We start from the raw sequence: 17,519 nt of genomic DNA on the forward strand, positions 1-17,519 counted from the left end.
CCAATGTTGCTGACGAGATGCTGATCTGCTCAGGCTGTGTGGGTGAAAACATGGCAGGCATGAGTGCAGTGGGTCCTGGGTCGGCTTCGGCTGCTGGACCGGTTCAACAAGGACTTAAAGAAGCCCTGATTGAGACGTTGACGGCTATCCTGTCCCCGGTTCAAGAAGTGCGAGCAGCCGCGGAGGAGCAAATAAAAGTGTTGGAAGTGACAGAGGGTAAGCATGGATGCTAGCATTGCGAGACCAGCTGATGAAGAGAGTGGAATGGCATGATAACTTCCATGCATATGGGCCTTTACGGAAAGATACATTCTAGCTAGCCAGCCACAGCGTACAACACAATTACTGTCATGTTACTACTGTTAACGTTCGCTCGCTATGATAAAACAGAATATGTATCTAACTAACTAGTTTTAAGATGTTCTCTCCTATTCAATTGGCGCAAATTAATCTAGCTAGCTAACTAACTTATTCCAACTAGCTAGTTAGCAGCTAGCTAGTTAGCTGACAGACAAACCATGTGTGTGAAGCGCACTCTACCTCCACAATCCTTGCTTGCTTGTTAAACTTAGCAGCAATTTGATTCCATTCTCTGTGAAGTATGTCAACACATGATGTGGTGGATCAATTCAATCAAGAAGACACTGCCTGAAATTAAAATGTCAATTTGACTAATACAAAGAGCTAGCTAGCTAGATGGGCTGACTGTATACAGCAGATAAGACAAATCTTACTTAACTTTAGCTAGCTAGTTACCAAATTACTTGTGTAATGTTATCTCGGGTCTTGCGTTCCACTTGTAATTACAGAAGAACATAGTGTTGATGAATCTATAATCAAAGCTCAAATCGTGTTAGGGTCGCTATAGCAACCATTCGATTTGGAATGTCACGTTTTCCCGCGAATATGATTCCGTAGTATTCCCGCCTTGCGGCTTCAAGCCTTTCTACACTGATATTAAATATTTGTATAACTAACCCTGTGCGGACATCATCAGTGGTTTTGACAACTTGTTTTAATTTTTCAGCAAAACAACAACGTATTGTTCCTTGTTCCCCTTTGAATAAATACATTTTCCATCTGTCAAATACTGCACACGCCCTTTTACCCAATGCATATTGAATGAATTATAGCTACCATATATACTATTTAGTTTGGCCAACTTTTGGAATTGTGAATATAGTTCTAATTCTAGACCTTCAGATACATACCATTGTTTAAATATTCCCCATGTAATGTTAATAGGGAGCTAACATGGTTGTCATAGAATGTCGAAGTGTCATGTAAATGCAGACATTTGCCCAATTCTAAATACATGGCTCTAGCTATACCTAGCTATATAGCAAAGTGTAGTAACTCGCTAGCTACCCTAAATCAGCTTGCCACTAATCCAAAATACAGTGGGGGGTGAATATAGGGACAGTGTGTACAGTGCCTTTGTCTGTGGCGTTCCTCCAGCATGACTAAAAGGCTGATTATGCAGGCTGTCTGTCGGAATCCACTGTAGTGTCACAGAAGCAAGAATGGGCCCGGAGGCCTCTTTCTGAGGGAGCTACTCTATGTATAGCTAGAGCTGTCAGCACTAACATTGTCTCTTGGACTCTGATGTCACTCTCAGTTAAAGCTGGGACAGAGCGTAGCACATTGTAGGGATGAGGTTCTGTCTGAGTCTCACTGACTAGCCTAAAACACATTGGAAGAGTTCTCCAGTGCTTGTTCTAAATGCTCAAAGGTGCTTAATCGATATAATGTCATAAGTGCTGAGCGATTAACCCCCCCAAAAATGTCAGGTTTTAAACAACAAATTGGCCGACTGTTAAATTATTTGAATTCCTTTTCATTCCGTTTTTTCCTCAATGTGCAGTTTCTGTAGAGATAAATCAGATCAAGCCCAAACTGTGCGATGTAGTAGGGAGTTGTAGTTTCCAACAGGCCAATATTTTACATAGTTTAGCACATAACTTGGTAATTAACTACAATTACCATAATCCATTGCACGTCTACTTGTCTGGTCTGTGTGGGGCACGGAGCCGGAGAGAAGAACGTGCGATTGAGAGGGATAGAGAGCAGTTGCTTCGCAGTATCTCTACCTGAAATACATGATCTAAGTGATTTATAGTTGGTATTCAGCAGTCATAAAAGTATGCCTTATTTACTTTGATATAGTGATTTTGTCAGACAGGACAGGCAGCAGCTCTATAAAGATGAGATGATCACTTGGAATGAAATAACAGTTGTCAAACAAATGTACATAACAACTGAAATATTTTATTAATGTGAATAAACGATGGTTATAAGTGATAAGCAGTAATGGGCAGTCACCATGGGACTTTTATTAATAGTTTTATTCTGTTACAGTGTTCAACCCACAATGCGTAGTGCACTTAATGTAAAAAAATAAATAATCCGACCTCAAATCAGTCATCACTCAGCTCTAAATGTGATATGTATGTTTTGTTTTCTTCAAATCAAAGTCATGAATCCAATCATAAGAATATTTCTGACATTTTGTCCCTTCCTTGCATGCCCGTCATAGTTTCCGATATTGCACATCATGTGAGGCTAATGTGATCTGATGATTGGTGTGTTCTTGATGATCTGTCCACTGTGTTGATGTTGAAGAGTTTGGAGTCCACCTGGCGGAGCTAACTGTGGACCCTCGGGGAGCTCTGGCCATTCGTCAGGTTAGTAAGCAGAAACTGTCATTCTTCTTCTATTCTAACTCTAGAAGTATGCTAGCGCTCCAATTCTATTTCTATTGTGTGTGTGTGAGACCACATCTCAGTATCTCCTTTACTCTACTATATCAAGCAATTATACGTGTGCATTTTGTCCAGTTGGCCTCAGTCATCCTTAAGCAGTATGTGGAGACCCACTGGTGTTCCCTATCTGAGAAGTTCAGACCCCCAGAGACCACAGACCGGGTAAGCAAAGCCACACGCCATTCTTCCAACTAAACAAAATGTATCATTTTTGATGGCTGACTATTTGAAAATATTTTGAGAAAGAGGAGTTACAAAACCACTGATGCTGCCTAAAATCTCTCTCTCTTTCTCCTCTCTAGGCCAAGGCAGCCATCAGGGAGCTGTTGCCAGGAGGTCTGAGGGAGGCCATCAGTAAGGTGCGGTCCAGTGTGGCATATGCTGTGTCGGCCATTGCCCACTGGGACTGGCCTGAGGCCTGGCCTCAGCTCTTTACCATCCTCATGGACATGCTGGTCAGTGGCGACGTCAACGCAGTGCACGGGGCCATGAGGGTCCTCACAGGTACACGCACATCCCAAATTGACCCCTTTCCTGTGCGCCGTTCCCACTCTTAACTCTTTGTATACATGCATCTCAGTGTATTCACATCATTCTTCTGGCTTTTTCTCACAGAGTTTACCCGTGAGGTGACAGACACTCAGATGCCTCTGGTGGCTCCGGTGATCCTGCCTGAGATGTACAAGATCTTCTCCATGATGGAGATCTACAGCATCCGTACCCGCTCTAGAGCCGTGGAGATCTTCTCCACATGTGCCAACCTGATCTGTGCGATAGAGGAGCTGGAGAAGGGAGCGGCCAAGGCCCTGATCTTCCCCGTGGTACAGCAGTTCACTGAGGCGTTCATTCTGGCCCTGCAGATGCCTGATGGACCCTCCTCAGACAGCGGCCTCAAGATGGAGGTCCTCAAGGTGAGAAGATGACCACAAGGATTTATACGCCCAGGAAGGCTAGATGAGGTTGGCCTTTTGGGATCTATAGGTCAGATGTTATAGGTTGTGCTGATCCAACCTTCTTTTCACCTATATCTTTCTTCGCCAGGCCGTGACAGCTCTAGTGAAAAACTTTCCTAAACCCATGGTGTCGTCCATGCAGCAGATCCTGCCCATCGTCTGGAACACCCTGACAGAGAGTGCCGCTTTATATCCTTCACACTGCTGCAACCATGTCCTCTCCACTTTCATATTACGTTAGCTCAATGTCTATTAATTCCCGTAGCTTTGGTTCATATCCGTCGATAATGATTGGCAATGTTCCTCTTGGAATGTGAGCTATTCACCTAACTGTAGAGGGTGATCAGGTAAACACTGGTCTGTGTCCTGAGAATGGGGTTTCCTTAACCAGCTGTGCACTTATGTCAGAACAGAGGTCAACTACACAGAGGAGGTAGACGATCCAATTGACTCTGATGGTGAGAGTAACCTTACTGTCTTGTTCTTATTTTCATGCATTTAGATCACTTGTTATTGTTCATGATTAATTGAACTTTTAAAATGATTAAATCAATATGTTACATGGGCTGATCTAGAACATACAGTAGATGGATATAGAAAGCATTATAAAATACAGTAGCTATAGATAGATTGTAGTATAGAACATAGTGAGCTATTACTATATCATTTCCTCAAGTCCTCTAGATCTGGTCCAAAGGTGTGTATGTATTTACAGTGCATTCGGAAAGTATTCAGACCGCTTGAATTTTTCCACATTTTGTTACGTTACAACCTTATTCTTAAATGGATTTTAAAAAAACTCATCAATCTACACACAATACCCCAAAATGACACAGCGAAAACAGGTTTTTAGACATTTGAGGGAATGTATAAAATAAAAAAAAACATAACTTATTTACATAAGTATTCAGACACTTTGCTATGAGACTCGAAGTTGAGCTCATGTGCATCCTATTTCCATTGATCATCCTTGAGATGTTTCTACAACTTGATTGGAGTCCACCTGAGGTAAATTCAATTGATTGGACATGATTTGGAAAGGCACACACCTGTCTATATAAGGTCCCACAGTTGACAGTGTATGTCAGAGCAAAAACCAAGCCATGAGGTTGAAGGAATTGTCCGTAGAGCTCCGAGACAAGATTGTGTCGAGGCACAGATCTGGGGAAGGGTACCAAAACATTTCTGCAGCATTGAATGTCCCCAAGAACACAGTGGCCTCCATCATTCTTAAATGGAAGAGATTTGGAACCACCAAGACTCTTCCTAGAACTGGCCACTCGGCCAAACTGAGCAAACGGGGGAGAAGGGCCTTGGTCAGGGAGGTGAGCTCTGATAGAATCCCAGAGTTCCTCTGTGAAGATGGGAGCACCTTCTAAAAGGACAACCATCTCTGCAGCACTCCACCAATCTGGTAGAGTAGCTGGACGGAAACCACCACTCAGTAAAAGGCACATGACAGCCCACTTGTAGTTTGTCAAAAGTCACCTAAAGGACTCTCAGACCATGAGAAACAAGATTTTCTGGTCTGATGAAACCAAGATTGAACTATTTGGCCTGAATGCCAAGTATCACATCTGGAAGAAACCTGAAACCTCCCTATGGTGAAGCATGGTGGTGGCAGCATCATGCTGTGGGGATGTTTTTCAGCGTCAGGAACTGGGAGACAAGTCCGGATTGAGGGAAAGATGAACAGAGCAAAGTACAGAGAGATCCTTGATGAAATCCTGCTCTAGAGCACTCAGGACCTCAGACTGGGGCGAAGGTTGACCTTCCAATAGGACAACGACAACGCAGGAGTGGCTTTGGGACAAGTCTCTGAGTGGCCCAGCCAGAGTGGCCCAGCCAGAGCCCGGACTTGAACCCGTTTGAACATCTCTGGAGAGACCTGAAAATAGCTGTGCTGCAACCCTTCCCATCCAACCTGACAAAGCTTGAGAGGATCTGCAGAGAAGAATGGCAGAAACTCTCCAAATACAGGTGTGCCAAGCTTGTAGCGTCATACCCAAGAAGACTCGAGGCTGTAATCGCTGCCAAAGGTGCTTCAACAAAGTACTGAGTAAAGGGTCTGAATACTGATGTAAATGTAATATTTCAGTTTTTTATTTTCAATACATTTTCACACATTTCTAATAAAAAAACGCTTTTGTTTTGTCATTTTGGGGTATTGTGTGTAGAGTGATAAGGGATAAAATAATTTCATCCGTTTTTGATGAAGGCTGTAACGTAACAGAATGTGGAAAAAGTCAAGGTGTCTGAATGCTTTTCATGTGTGTACAGTACCAGTCAAAAGTTTGAACACCTATTCATTCTAGGGTTTTTCTTTTTACTCTTTTCTACATTGTAGAATAGTAGTGAAGAGACCAAAACTATGAAATAACACATGGAATCATGTAGTAACCAAAAAAGTGTTAAACAAATCCAAATATATTTAACATGTTTGATTCTTTAAAGTAGCCACCCTTTGCCTTGATGACAGCTTTGCGCACTCTTGGCATTCTCTCCACCAGCTTCACCTGGAATGCTTTTCCAACAGTCTTGAAGGAGTTCCCACATATGCTGAGCACTTGTTGGAAGCTTTTCCTTCACTCTGCGGTCCAACTCATCCCAAACCATCTCAATTGGGTTGAGGTTGGGTGATTGTGGAGGCCAGGTCATCTCATGCAGCACTCCATCACTCTCCTTGGTCGAATAGCCCTTAGACAGTCTGGAGGTGTTTTTGGGGTCATTGTCCTGTTGAAAAACAAATGATAGTCCCACTAAGCGCAAACCAGATGGGATGGCGTATTGCTGTGGTAGCCATGCTGGTTACGTGTTCCTTGAATTCTAAATAAATCACAGATGATGTCACCAGCAAAGCATCATCACACCACCTCCTCCATGCTTCACGGTGGGAACCACACATGCGTAGATCATCCGTTCACCTACTCTGCGTCTCACAAAGCCACAGCGGTTGGAACCAAAAATCTAAAATTTGGACTCATCAGACCAAAGGACAATTTTCCACCGGTCTAATGTCCATTGCTCGTTTTTCTTGGCCCAAGCAAGTCTCTTCTTTGTGTCCTTTAGTAGTAGTTTCTTTGCAGCAATCGACCATGAAGGCCTGATTTCACGCAGTCTCCTCTGAACAGTTGATGTTGAGATGTGTCTGTTACTTGAGCTCTGTGAAGCATTTATTTGAGCTGCAATCGGAGGTGCAGTTAACTCTAATGAACTTATCCTCTGCAGCAGAGGCCACTCTGGGTCTTCCTTTCCTGGGGCGGCCCTCATGAGAGGCAGTTTCATCATAGCGCTTGATGGTTTTTGCTACTGCACTTGAATAAATGTTCAAAGTTCTTAATTTTCCACATTGACTGACCTTCATGTCTCAAAGTGATGATGGACTGTGGTTTCTCTTTGCTTATTTGAGCTGTTCTTGCCATAATTTTGACTTGGTCTTTTACCAAATAGGGCTATCTTCTGTATTTCACCCCTACCTTGTCACAACAACTGATTGGCTCAAATGCATTAAGAAGTTAATTTGTGGAATTTCTTTCCAAGGCACAACTGTTAATTGAAATGCATTCCAGGTGACTACCTCATGAAGCTGGTTGAGAAAATGCCAAAAGCGTGCAAAGCTGTCATCATGGCAAAATGTGGCTACTTTGAAGAATCTCATTTTTTAATTATTACTACATGATTCCATATGTGTTATTTCATATTTTTGAAGACTTCACTGTTATTCTACAATGTAGAAAATTAGTCAAAATAAAGAAAAACCCTTGAATGACTAGGTGTGTTCAAACTTTTGACTGGTACCATATATGCATGCGTATGTGCCATTTTTTAAGAAACACTTTTATCCAAAGCTACTAAGTCATCATTGTATACATTTTACATACGGAGGGTTTCGATAATCAATCCAATTATCCTGGCATTGAAAGCGCCATGGTCTACCAACTGTGCGTTTTTCTTCCAGGTGAGGTTCTGGGCTTTGAGAACCTGGTGTTTAGCATCTTTGAGTTTGTTCACACGTTGCTGGAGAACAGCAAGTTCAAGAGCACAGTGAAGAAGGCTCTTCCTGAGCTGATCTACTACATCATCCTCTACATGCAGATCACGGAGGATCAGGTATACACCCTCACTCGTGTATGTGTGAGAGAAACCGTTTTTTAAATGGTGCTGAGTCTGATGCAGGGTTCACACAAGGTGCTTGAGATGTTTACATTTCTTGAATTTGTTGGTACTTAAAAAGTACTTGAATTAAAATGAGAGGAGAACAGAAAATGATCTAATATGAAAAATATTAGAAAAATGTATTTGTCTTACGAATTAATTTCCAGGCAGACGACCAATTTTTATTTCCTCCATTGTTTCTTGCTCTGGTTGCCATGCGAGCATTGGTGAGTCGGCCCTGAAGGGGGGAAAGACACAATGCTGCATCATGCACTAGCGCCAATTCTACATGGACTTTTTCTCTCCAGAGCTTTTTAGCTTTTTTCAAGGGTGTGATATTCCTCTTTATCAAGTGGCAGCTGTGCTCCTGCCGTTCTGGTGGCTTTTTCACGTGCCGTTTTCCTCACACAGCCCACCAGCTCTTCTGCCGACCGGCAACACTAAAGCTGCCAGTTGGAATGAAGTCGCTTTTTTATAGCTATTAATTAGTAGATTCCCAAATGCCCAATAATAATACAATATAGTCATTAAGCTGGAATTGTGTAGTTATGCGAATAGGAAATGTGTGTTCACCGTCGCAAAACTCTGCTAATCACTACTCAAATTACAACATCACTACTGACTTACCACTCATGTATTTAGTAAAAAACTAGTGAATGCGTATTATTGAGTAAAACGTGTAAGGTAGTGATGAATAGTAAGTCGCTCTGGATAAGAGCGTCTGCTAAATGACTTAAATGTAAATGTAATAGTAGTGTTTTTTTATTTCAAGAGGTTGTGGACATATACTGCCATCTGGTGACGACTACGAACAATTGCATAAAAGGAACTATTACAAATTGATGATCTTTGAAAATAAATGTTAGTGCTTGAAAAAGTACTAAAGCCCTTGAATTTGATTTGCCACTGTCTTTACAAACCCATTTGACGTCATGGTTATGTGTTCCTCATCCGTAGTCTATGATGTCATGGTTGTATGTGTTCCTCATCAGTAGTCGTGTATCTGTAGATCAAGGTGTGGACGGCCAACCCCCAGCAGTTTGTGGAGGACGAGGATGACGACACCTTCTCCTACTCCGTCAGGATCTCAGCCCAGGACCTGCTGCTGGTGAGCACCTCAGTCTGTGGGCAAAGCTCAAATAGCACCCTATTCCCCATATAGTGCACTACTTTTGACCTGTGTGTGTGTGAACCCCATAGTTTAACTCCACAGTTACTTCTGCATGTTTACGTTCTGGTCAATGTGACCTTTCTGGAGAGAAGACTTCTCACTCCAACCTTCCTCCTCTTCCAATAGGCTGTGGCGACAGAATTCCAGAACGAGAGTGCGGCAGCGTTGGCTGCAGCAGCAACAAGACACCTGCAGGATGCCGAGCAGGCCAAGAACAGTGGCAATGAGCACTGGTGAGGACCACACACCGGCTGCATGACATGGCAAACAGTGGATGCCTCTTAATTAATAGTCCTTGTCTCCTGTTTGTCCTCGGCGTTGAACTGAAAACACGCGTTAGGTGAAAGCAATATGGATGCCTTTCAGGAATTTGCTTTAATCTGTCCAGGTATTTTTGTCAGTGCAGACTGAAAACAAGGTGAAGAGATTACTTTCGACCAGTGTTCCCGCATTCTGCTCCCCTGGGACTGCCCCGCAGGAGAAATATCACCCCGAGAAAAGAAGCACAAGATTGAACTTCACTCAACTTTGTCGCATTTTTCCCCCCTTAGTTAACACTAACAACATTTTGATTTACTGTGGGAATTGTGTACGAATCAATGCAATATTAGCCACTTTCAATGCAACATACCGAAACAAAACGAACTACGCAAGACTTATTAGTATGCAAAACTAACTATGCCGCAGATGTTGTTGTAGGCAGAAAGCCTCGGAGTAGGATTCTATTGCATTGACATACACGTCTCAGCCCCTACTCTACACAGACCGGTGCGGCATAACCAATCAGCGCTGCAGTAGGCCTATATGCAAACAGACCATTGCCATATATAGATCTGTGCCATTCTCTTTGAACTGGATTGTGTTTACAGCATGAGCGGTCGTGAGTAGATACTGCTTGTTTTGACATCAAAGCGAGAGCTGCATGTAGCCATGTGTGCATTGTTCTTATCCTTTGCTAGTTAGTGAGTTATTAGCCCAGTTATAGATCATTTGTAGTCAGCAATGGGGGAGTGATTGCTTCCTAGAGCACAAAACATGTACATTTCTAGACATCTTTGAAAAGGGAGTCGGGTAAAGAGCCAGGGAGTCGGGTAAAGAGCCACTCTGATAGGCCTACATTATGGTCCAAATAACCACAGTAGCATACTTGACCACTGTCTGAAATTGTAACTTAAAGCGGGTACAGCCTCAGTGTTTGCCGTAAACGCCTGCTGGAAGTTGCAAAGAATTTTCACAATGTTCAAGTTTGCACTCAACAGACCTGAAATTTGATCAGTGACAGAAAGAAATGAGCGAACATTGCTTTCTACTATTGAGTTGCACCCCATGGCTAAACCATCACCATGCAGTCATACTGTAGGTGTGCTCTCTCCTGACTCCTGTGTTGTCCCCTCCTGCAGGTGGAAGATCCATGAGGCCTGTATGTTAGCTCTGGGCTCAGTGAAGACCATCATCACAGAGAACGTGAAGAACGGCCGTGTTCAGTTTGATATGCACGGCTTCCTGGCTAACGTCATCCTGGCTGACCTTAACCTCACAGGTTAGTCAGTCTGGGGTCGGTAGCTCATCTCTGGGCAGCCATGTTCAGTTATATTGTTCTTTCAAGAAATGTCTGATTTAGACCGCAGAAACCTGGTGGGTGGACTCACTAGTCAATCATTGACTTTGTGATCAATTGATTACGTGATCAGTAAAGAGTGAGGGAGAAACAATAACCTTCAGACATCAAAGGCCTGGAGGTCTGGACTGTGACTCACGGTACAGTATATGCTTATATAATAACCCCTCCTTCCTCTCTCCCCCCAGCGGCCTCTCCGTTCTTGCTGGGCCGAGCCCTGTGGGCGGCCAGCCGCTTCACAGCAGCCATGTCACCTGAGCTCATCCAGCAGTTCCTCCAGGCCACCGTCAGCGGCCTGCACGACAGTCAGCCACCCTCAGTCCGCATCTCAGCCGTACGCGCCATCTGGGGGTGAGGGAGATGAAAGTTCAACACTTAAACCTCCATAGTTCTGACAAGCTGTAGATTCCACTTCTTCAGTCATCATAATAATACCAGTAAGCTAGGCCAGGTAGAAGCAGTGATGGCATACAGTAGGTAGATGGATAAATCCCTCTAGTTTGTCACCCAACTAGCCATACACCACAAACCGTCACTACACCATAACAGTAAATGTGTTGGTATGCAGGTGATAATTCTGTGTGTGCTCTCCTCAGGTACTGTGACCAGTTGAAGCTGTCCGAGAGTACCCATGTCCTGCAGCCGTTCCTGCCTGCTGTTCTGGACGGGCTGGTGCAGCTGGCAGCCCAGTTCAGCTCCGAGGTTCTCACCCTAGTAATGGAGACACTGTGTATCGTCTGCACTGTGGACCCAGCCTTCACCACCAGCGCAGAGAACAAGATCTGCCCCCTCACTATCGCCATCTTTCTCAAGTATAGTAACGGTAGGTAACTATAGTAACCTTGGCAGTTGGTGCTCTTGTATTTTATTATTAGCGTATCATTGAGTCCCATAGATAATTTAGGTATTACCATATATATATACATTTTACCTTTATTTAACTAGACAAGTGGGTTAAGAACAAATTGTTATTTACAATGACGGCCTAGGAACATTGGGTTAACTGCCTTGTTCAGGGGCAGAACGGTAGATTTTTACCTTGTCAGATCGGCAATTCGATTTAGCAACCTTTTGGTTACTGGCTCAACGCTCTAACCACTAGGCTACCTGCCGCTATGACTTTCCATTCCTTACAGATCAACCCATGTGCCTCTATCTTACTTTCCCTCTCCCCAGACCCGGTGGTGGCGTCTCTGGCCCAGGACATCTTTAAGGAACTGGCCCAGATCGAGGCGTGCCAGGGCCCCATGCAGATGCGCCTCATCCCCACCCTGGTCAGCATCATGCAGGCCCCTCCTGACAAGATCCCCTCCGGTCTGTGTGCAGTAAGTCACCACTGGCCTGGTGCCGCTAGCTACTATGGAAGTGGTTAATTTACAGCAGCACTGTGTGTCGGGGCCTAACAGAGTTGGTCTCAACTCCATTGGTAGTAGTCACCAACCCAGGGCCTAGGCTACAGGGGTGTGAAGGCTTTTAGTCCAGCCAGGTACTAATCAAGTAGTCATTGTCTTGACTTAGTTATATCTGGTGTGTTAGTGCTGGGCTGGAATAAAAAGCCTGCACTCTCCAGGACCATGGATGGTGGTCTGGCCTCCTTGTTTACCATCAACGTTTAGGGTTCTAGTCAGTCATATATTGACAGTCGTCTCCTGTGTTCTCCCTGACAGACCGCCATAGACATCTTGACCACGGTGGTCCGACACACCAAACCCCCGCTCTCTGAGATGCTGGTCTGCCAGGCCTTCCCTGTGGTGGCCCAGTGTACCCTACGCACAGACGACAACACCACAATACAGGTACACACACACTGAGAAGGACTCAAAGATGTTAATACCAACTGCTCTTACACCAGTACACCTTGTAATTATATATTTTTCTCCCTGTATATATAAATTCATGGAAATGAAATGAACTCTAACCCCATTCTCTTCCAGAATGGGGGTGAGTGTCTGCGGGCGTATGTGTCAGTGGCCCTGGAGCAAGTGGGCCAGTGGAGGGACACGGAGGGCCACAGTGGTCTGTGGTACGTGATGCAGGTGGTCAGTCAACTACTTGACCCCAGGACATCAGAGTTCACCGCTGCCTTCGTGGGCCGCCTGGTGTCCACGCTGATCGCCCGCGCCGGCACCGAGCTTGGAGAGCAGTTAGACCAAATCCTCAGAGCCATCCTCAGCAAGATGCAGCAGGCCGAGACCCTCAGCGTCATGCAGGTAGGAAGCAACAATTCTGTTTGTCCCTCTCTGGAACTTTCCTCTTTAAATCTATCAGTGTTCTCTGTGATGTTGAGGTTTCAACACGCCAAGCTGTCGGTATTCAATTTATACTAATCTAGAGCCTTGCATCAATGTTGTCCAGCAATTACTTTATTGCCACCCATATAGACCCTGTTTACATTCGACTCCTCTCCTCCTCTCCCCCAGTCTCTGATCATCTCTCTCTCCTCTCCCCCAGTCTCTGATCATCTCTCTCTCCTCTCCCCCAGTCTCTGATCATCTCTCTCTCCTCTCCCCCAGTCTCTGATCATCTCTCTTTCCTCTCCCCCAGTCTCTGATCATCTCTCTCTCCTCTCCCCCAGTCTCTGATCATCTCTCCCCCAGTCTCTGATCATCTCTCTCTCCTCTCCCCCAGTCTCTGATCATCTCTCTCTCCTCTCCCCCAGTCTCTGATCATCTCTCTCTCCTCTCCCCCAGTCTCTGATCATCTCTCCCCCAGTCTCTGATCATCTCTCTCTCCTCTCCCCCAGTCTCTGATCATCTCTCTCCCAGTCTCTGATCATCTCTCCCCCAGTCTCTGATCATCTCTCTCTCCTCTCCCCCAGTCTCTGATCATCTCTCTCTCCTCTCCCCCAGTCTCTGATCATCTCTCTCTCCTCTCCCCCAGTCTCTGATCATCTCTCTCTCCTCTCCCCCAGTCTCTGATCATCTCTCTCTCCTCTCCCCCAGTCTCTGATCATCTCTCCCCCAGTCTCTGATCATCTCTCCCCCAGTCTCTGATCATCTCTCTCTCCTCTCTCCCAGTCTCTGATCATCTCTCCCCCAGTCTCTGATCATCTCTCTCTCCTCTCTCCCAGTCTCTGATCATCTCTCTCTCCTCTCCCCCAGTCTCTGATCATCTCTCCCCCAGTCTCTGATCATCTCTCCCCCAGTCTCTGATCATCTCTCCCCCAGTCTCTGATCATCTCTCTCTCCTCTCTCCCAGTCTCTGATCATCTCTCCCCAGTCTCTGATCATCTCTCCCCCAGTCTCTGATCATCTCTCTCTCCTCTCCCCCAGTCTCTGATCATCTCTCCCCCAGTCTCTGATCATCTCTCTCTCCTCTCCCCCAGTCTCTGATCATCTCTCCCCCAGTCTCTGATCATCTCTCTCTCCTCTCCCCCAGTCTCTGATCATCTCTCCCCCAGTCTCTGATCATCTCTCCCCCAGTCTCTGATCATCTCTCCCCCAGCCTCTGATCATCTCTCTTTCTCCTCTCCCCCAGTCTCTGATCATCTCTCTCTCCTCTCCCCCAGTCTCTGATCATCTCTCTCTCCTCTCCCCCAGTCTCTGATCATCTCTCTCTCCTCTCCCCCAGTCTCTGATCATCTCTCCCCCAGTCTCTGATCATCTCTCCCCCAGTCTCTGATCATCTCTTTCTCCTCTCCCCCAGTCTCTGATCATCTCTCTCTCCTCTCCCCCAGTCTCTGATCATCTCTCTCTCCTCTCCCCCAGTCTCTGATCATCTCTCCCCCAGTCTCTGATCATCTCTCTTTCTCCTCTCCCCCAGTCTCTGATCATCTCTCCCCCAGTCTCTGATCATCTCTCCCCCAGTCTCTGATCATCTCTCTTTCTCCTCTCCCCCAGTCTCTGATCATCTCTCTCTCCTCTCCCCCAGTCTCTGATCATCTCTCTCTCCTCTCCCCCAGTCTCTGATCATCTCTCCCCCAGTCTCTGATCATCTCTCTTTCTCCTCTCCCCCAGTCTCTGATCATCTCTCTCTCCTCTCCCCCAGTCTCTGATCATCTCTCTCTCCTCTCCCCCAGTCTCTGATCATCTCTCCCCCAGTCTCTGATCATCTCTCTTTCTCCTCTCCCCCAGTCTCTGATCATCTCTCCCCCAGTCTCTGATCATCTCTCCCCCAGTCTCTGATCATCTCTCCCCCAGTCTCTGATCATCTCTCCCCCAGTCTCTGATCATCTCTCCCCCAGTCTCTGATCATCTCTCCCCCAGTCTCTGATCATCTCTCCCCCAGTCTCTGATCATCTCTCTCTCCTCTCCCCCAGTCTCTGATCATCTCTCTCTCCTCTCCCCCAGTCTCTGATCATCTCTCTCTCCTCTCCCCCAGTCTCTGATCATCTCTCTCTCCTCTCCCCCAGTCTCTGATCATCTCTCTCTCCTCTCCCCCAGTCTCTGATCATCTCTCCCCCAGTCTCTGATCATCTCTCCCCCAGTCTCTGATCATCTCTCCCCCAGTCTCTGATCATCTCTCTCTCCTCTCTCCCAGTCTCTGATCATCTCTCCCCCAGTCTCTGATCATCTCTCTCTCCTCTCCCCCAGTCTCTGATCATCTCTCCCCCAGTCTCTGATCATCTCTCTTTCTCCTCTCCCCCAGTCTCTGATCATCTCTCTCTCCTCTCCCCCAGTCTCTGATCATCTCTCTCTCCTCTCCCCCAGTCTCTGATCATCTCTCTTTCTCCTCTCCCCCAGTCTCTGATCATCTCTCTCTCCTCTCCCCCAGTCTCTGATCATCTCTCTCTCCTCTCCCCCAGTCTCTGATCATCTCTCTCTCCTCTCCCCCAGTCTCTGATCATCTCTCTCTCCTCTCCCCCAGTCTCTGATCATCTCTCTCTCCTCTCCCCCAGTCTCTGATCATCTCTCCCCCAGTCTCTGATCATCTCTCCCCCAGTCTCTGATCATCTCTCCCCCAGTCTCTGATCATCTCTCTCTCCTCTCCCCCAGTCTCTGATCATCTCTCCTCTCCCCCAGTCTCTGATCATCTCTCCCCCAGTCTCTGATCATCTCTCTTTCTCCTCTCCCCCAGTCTCTGATCATCTCTCCCCCAGTCTCTGATCATCTCTCCCCCAGTCTCTGATCATCTCTCTTTCTCCTCTCCCCCAGTCTCTGATCATCTCTCTCTCCTCTCCCCCAGTCTCTGATCATCTCTCTCTCCTCTCCCCCAGTCTCTGATCATCTCTCTCTCCTCTCCCCCAGTCTCTGATCATCTCTCCCCCAGTCTCTGATCATCTCTCTTTCTCCTCTCCCCCAGTCTCTGATCATCTCTCTCTCCTCTCCCCCAGTCTCTGATCATCTCTCTCTCCTCTCCCCCAGTCTCTGATCATCTCTCCCCCAGTCTCTGATCATCTCTCTTTCTCCTCTCCCCCAGTCTCTGATCATCTCTCCCCCAGTCTCTGATCATCTCTCCCCCAGTCTCTGATCATCTCTCTTTCTCCTCTCCCCCAGTCTCTGATCATCTCTCTTTCTCCTCTCCCCCAGTCTCTGATCATCTCTCTTTCTCCTCTCCCCCAGTCTCTGATCATCTCTCTTTCTCCTCTCCCCCAGTCTCTGATCATCTCTCTTTCTCCTCTCCCCCAGTCTCTGATCATCTCTCTTTCTCCTCTCCCCCAGTCTCTGATCATCTCTCTCTCCTCTCCCCCAGTCTCTGATCATCTCTCTCTCCTCTCCCCCAGTCTCTGATCATCTCTCTCTCCTCTCCCCCAGTCTCTGATCATCTCTCTCTCCTCTCCCCCAGTCTCTGATCATCTCTCCCCCAGTCTCTGATCATCTCTCCCCCAGTCTCTGATCATCTCTCCCCCAGTCTCTGATCATCTCTCCCCCAGTCTCCGATCATCTCTCCCCCAGTCTCTGATCATCTCTCTCTCCTCTCTCCCAGTCTCTGATCATCTCTCCCCCAGTCTCTGATCATCTCTCTCTCCTCTCTCCCAGTCTCTGATCATCTCTCCCCCAGTCTCTGATCATCTCTCCCCCAGTCTCTGATCATCTCTCTCTCCTCTCCCCCAGTCTCTGATCATCTCTCTCTCCTCTCCCCCAGTCTCTGATCATCTCTCTCTCCTCTCCCCCAGTCTCTGATCATCTCTCCCCCAGTCTCTGATCATCTCTCTTTCTCCTCTCCCCCAGTCTCTGATCATCTCTCTCTCCTCTCCACCAGTCTCTGATCATCTCTCTCTCCTCTCCCCCAGTCTCTGATCATCTCTCTCTCCTCTCCCCCAGTCTCTGATCATCTCTCTCTCCTCTCCCCCAGTCTCTGATCATCTCTCTCTCCTCTCCCCCAGTTTCTGATCATCTCTCTCTCCTCTCCCCCAGTCTCTGATCATCTCTCTTTCTCCTCTCCCCCAGTCTCTGATCATCTCTCTCTCCTCTCCCCCAGTCTCTGATCATCTCTCTTTCTCCTCTCCCCCAGTCTCTGATCATCTCTTTCTCCTCTCCCCCAGTCTCTGATCATCTCTTTCTCCTCTCCCCCAGTCTCTGATCATCTCTCTCTCCTCTCCCCCAGTCTCTGATCATCTCTCCCCCAGTCTCTGATCATCTCTCCCCCAGTCTCTGATCATCTCTCTCTCCTCTCCCCCAGTCTCTGATCATCTCTCTCTCCTCTCCCCCAGTCTCTGATCATCTCTCCCCCAGTCTCTGATCATCTCTCTTTCTCCTCTCCCCCAGTCTCTGATCATCTCTCCCCCAGTCTCTGATCATCTCTCTTTCTCCCCTCCTCCAGTCTCTGATCATCTCTCCCCCAGTCTCTGATCATCTCTCCCCCAGTCTCTGATCATCTCTCCCCCAGTCTCTGATCATCTCTCCCCCAGTCTCTGATCATCTCTCCCCCAGTCTCTGATCATCTCTCCCCCAGTCTCTGATCATCTCTCTCTCCTCTCC

At 46.7% G+C, this 17,519-nt stretch overlaps 1 protein-coding gene across 1 annotated transcript in view; it reads left to right on the top strand.

Annotated features, from left to right (window-relative positions):
• The window catches only part of LOC129851395 (importin-9), a 39,858-nt gene continuing 22,339 nt past the window's right edge, over window positions 1-17,519 (top strand). Inside the window, exons 1-16 of the mRNA XM_055917901.1 lie at window positions 1-216; window positions 2,623-2,684; window positions 2,838-2,924; window positions 3,065-3,266; window positions 3,378-3,673; window positions 3,804-3,904; window positions 4,115-4,173; window positions 7,674-7,825; window positions 8,880-8,978; window positions 9,168-9,274; window positions 10,442-10,581; window positions 10,848-11,010; window positions 11,256-11,482; window positions 11,836-11,984; window positions 12,327-12,455; window positions 12,594-12,869. Coding sequence (XP_055773876.1) covers window positions 18-216; window positions 2,623-2,684; window positions 2,838-2,924; window positions 3,065-3,266; window positions 3,378-3,673; window positions 3,804-3,904; window positions 4,115-4,173; window positions 7,674-7,825; window positions 8,880-8,978; window positions 9,168-9,274; window positions 10,442-10,581; window positions 10,848-11,010; window positions 11,256-11,482; window positions 11,836-11,984; window positions 12,327-12,455; window positions 12,594-12,869 — 2,448 coding nt within the window. The 5' untranslated portion in view covers window positions 1-17. The remainder of the gene's footprint in view (window positions 217-2,622; window positions 2,685-2,837; window positions 2,925-3,064; window positions 3,267-3,377; window positions 3,674-3,803; window positions 3,905-4,114; window positions 4,174-7,673; window positions 7,826-8,879; window positions 8,979-9,167; window positions 9,275-10,441; window positions 10,582-10,847; window positions 11,011-11,255; window positions 11,483-11,835; window positions 11,985-12,326; window positions 12,456-12,593; window positions 12,870-17,519) is intronic.

Source organism: Salvelinus fontinalis, chromosome 3 (genome assembly GCF_029448725.1).
Source record: "Salvelinus fontinalis isolate EN_2023a chromosome 3, ASM2944872v1, whole genome shotgun sequence".
NCBI classification, from domain to species: Eukaryota; Metazoa; Chordata; class Actinopteri; order Salmoniformes; family Salmonidae; genus Salvelinus; species Salvelinus fontinalis.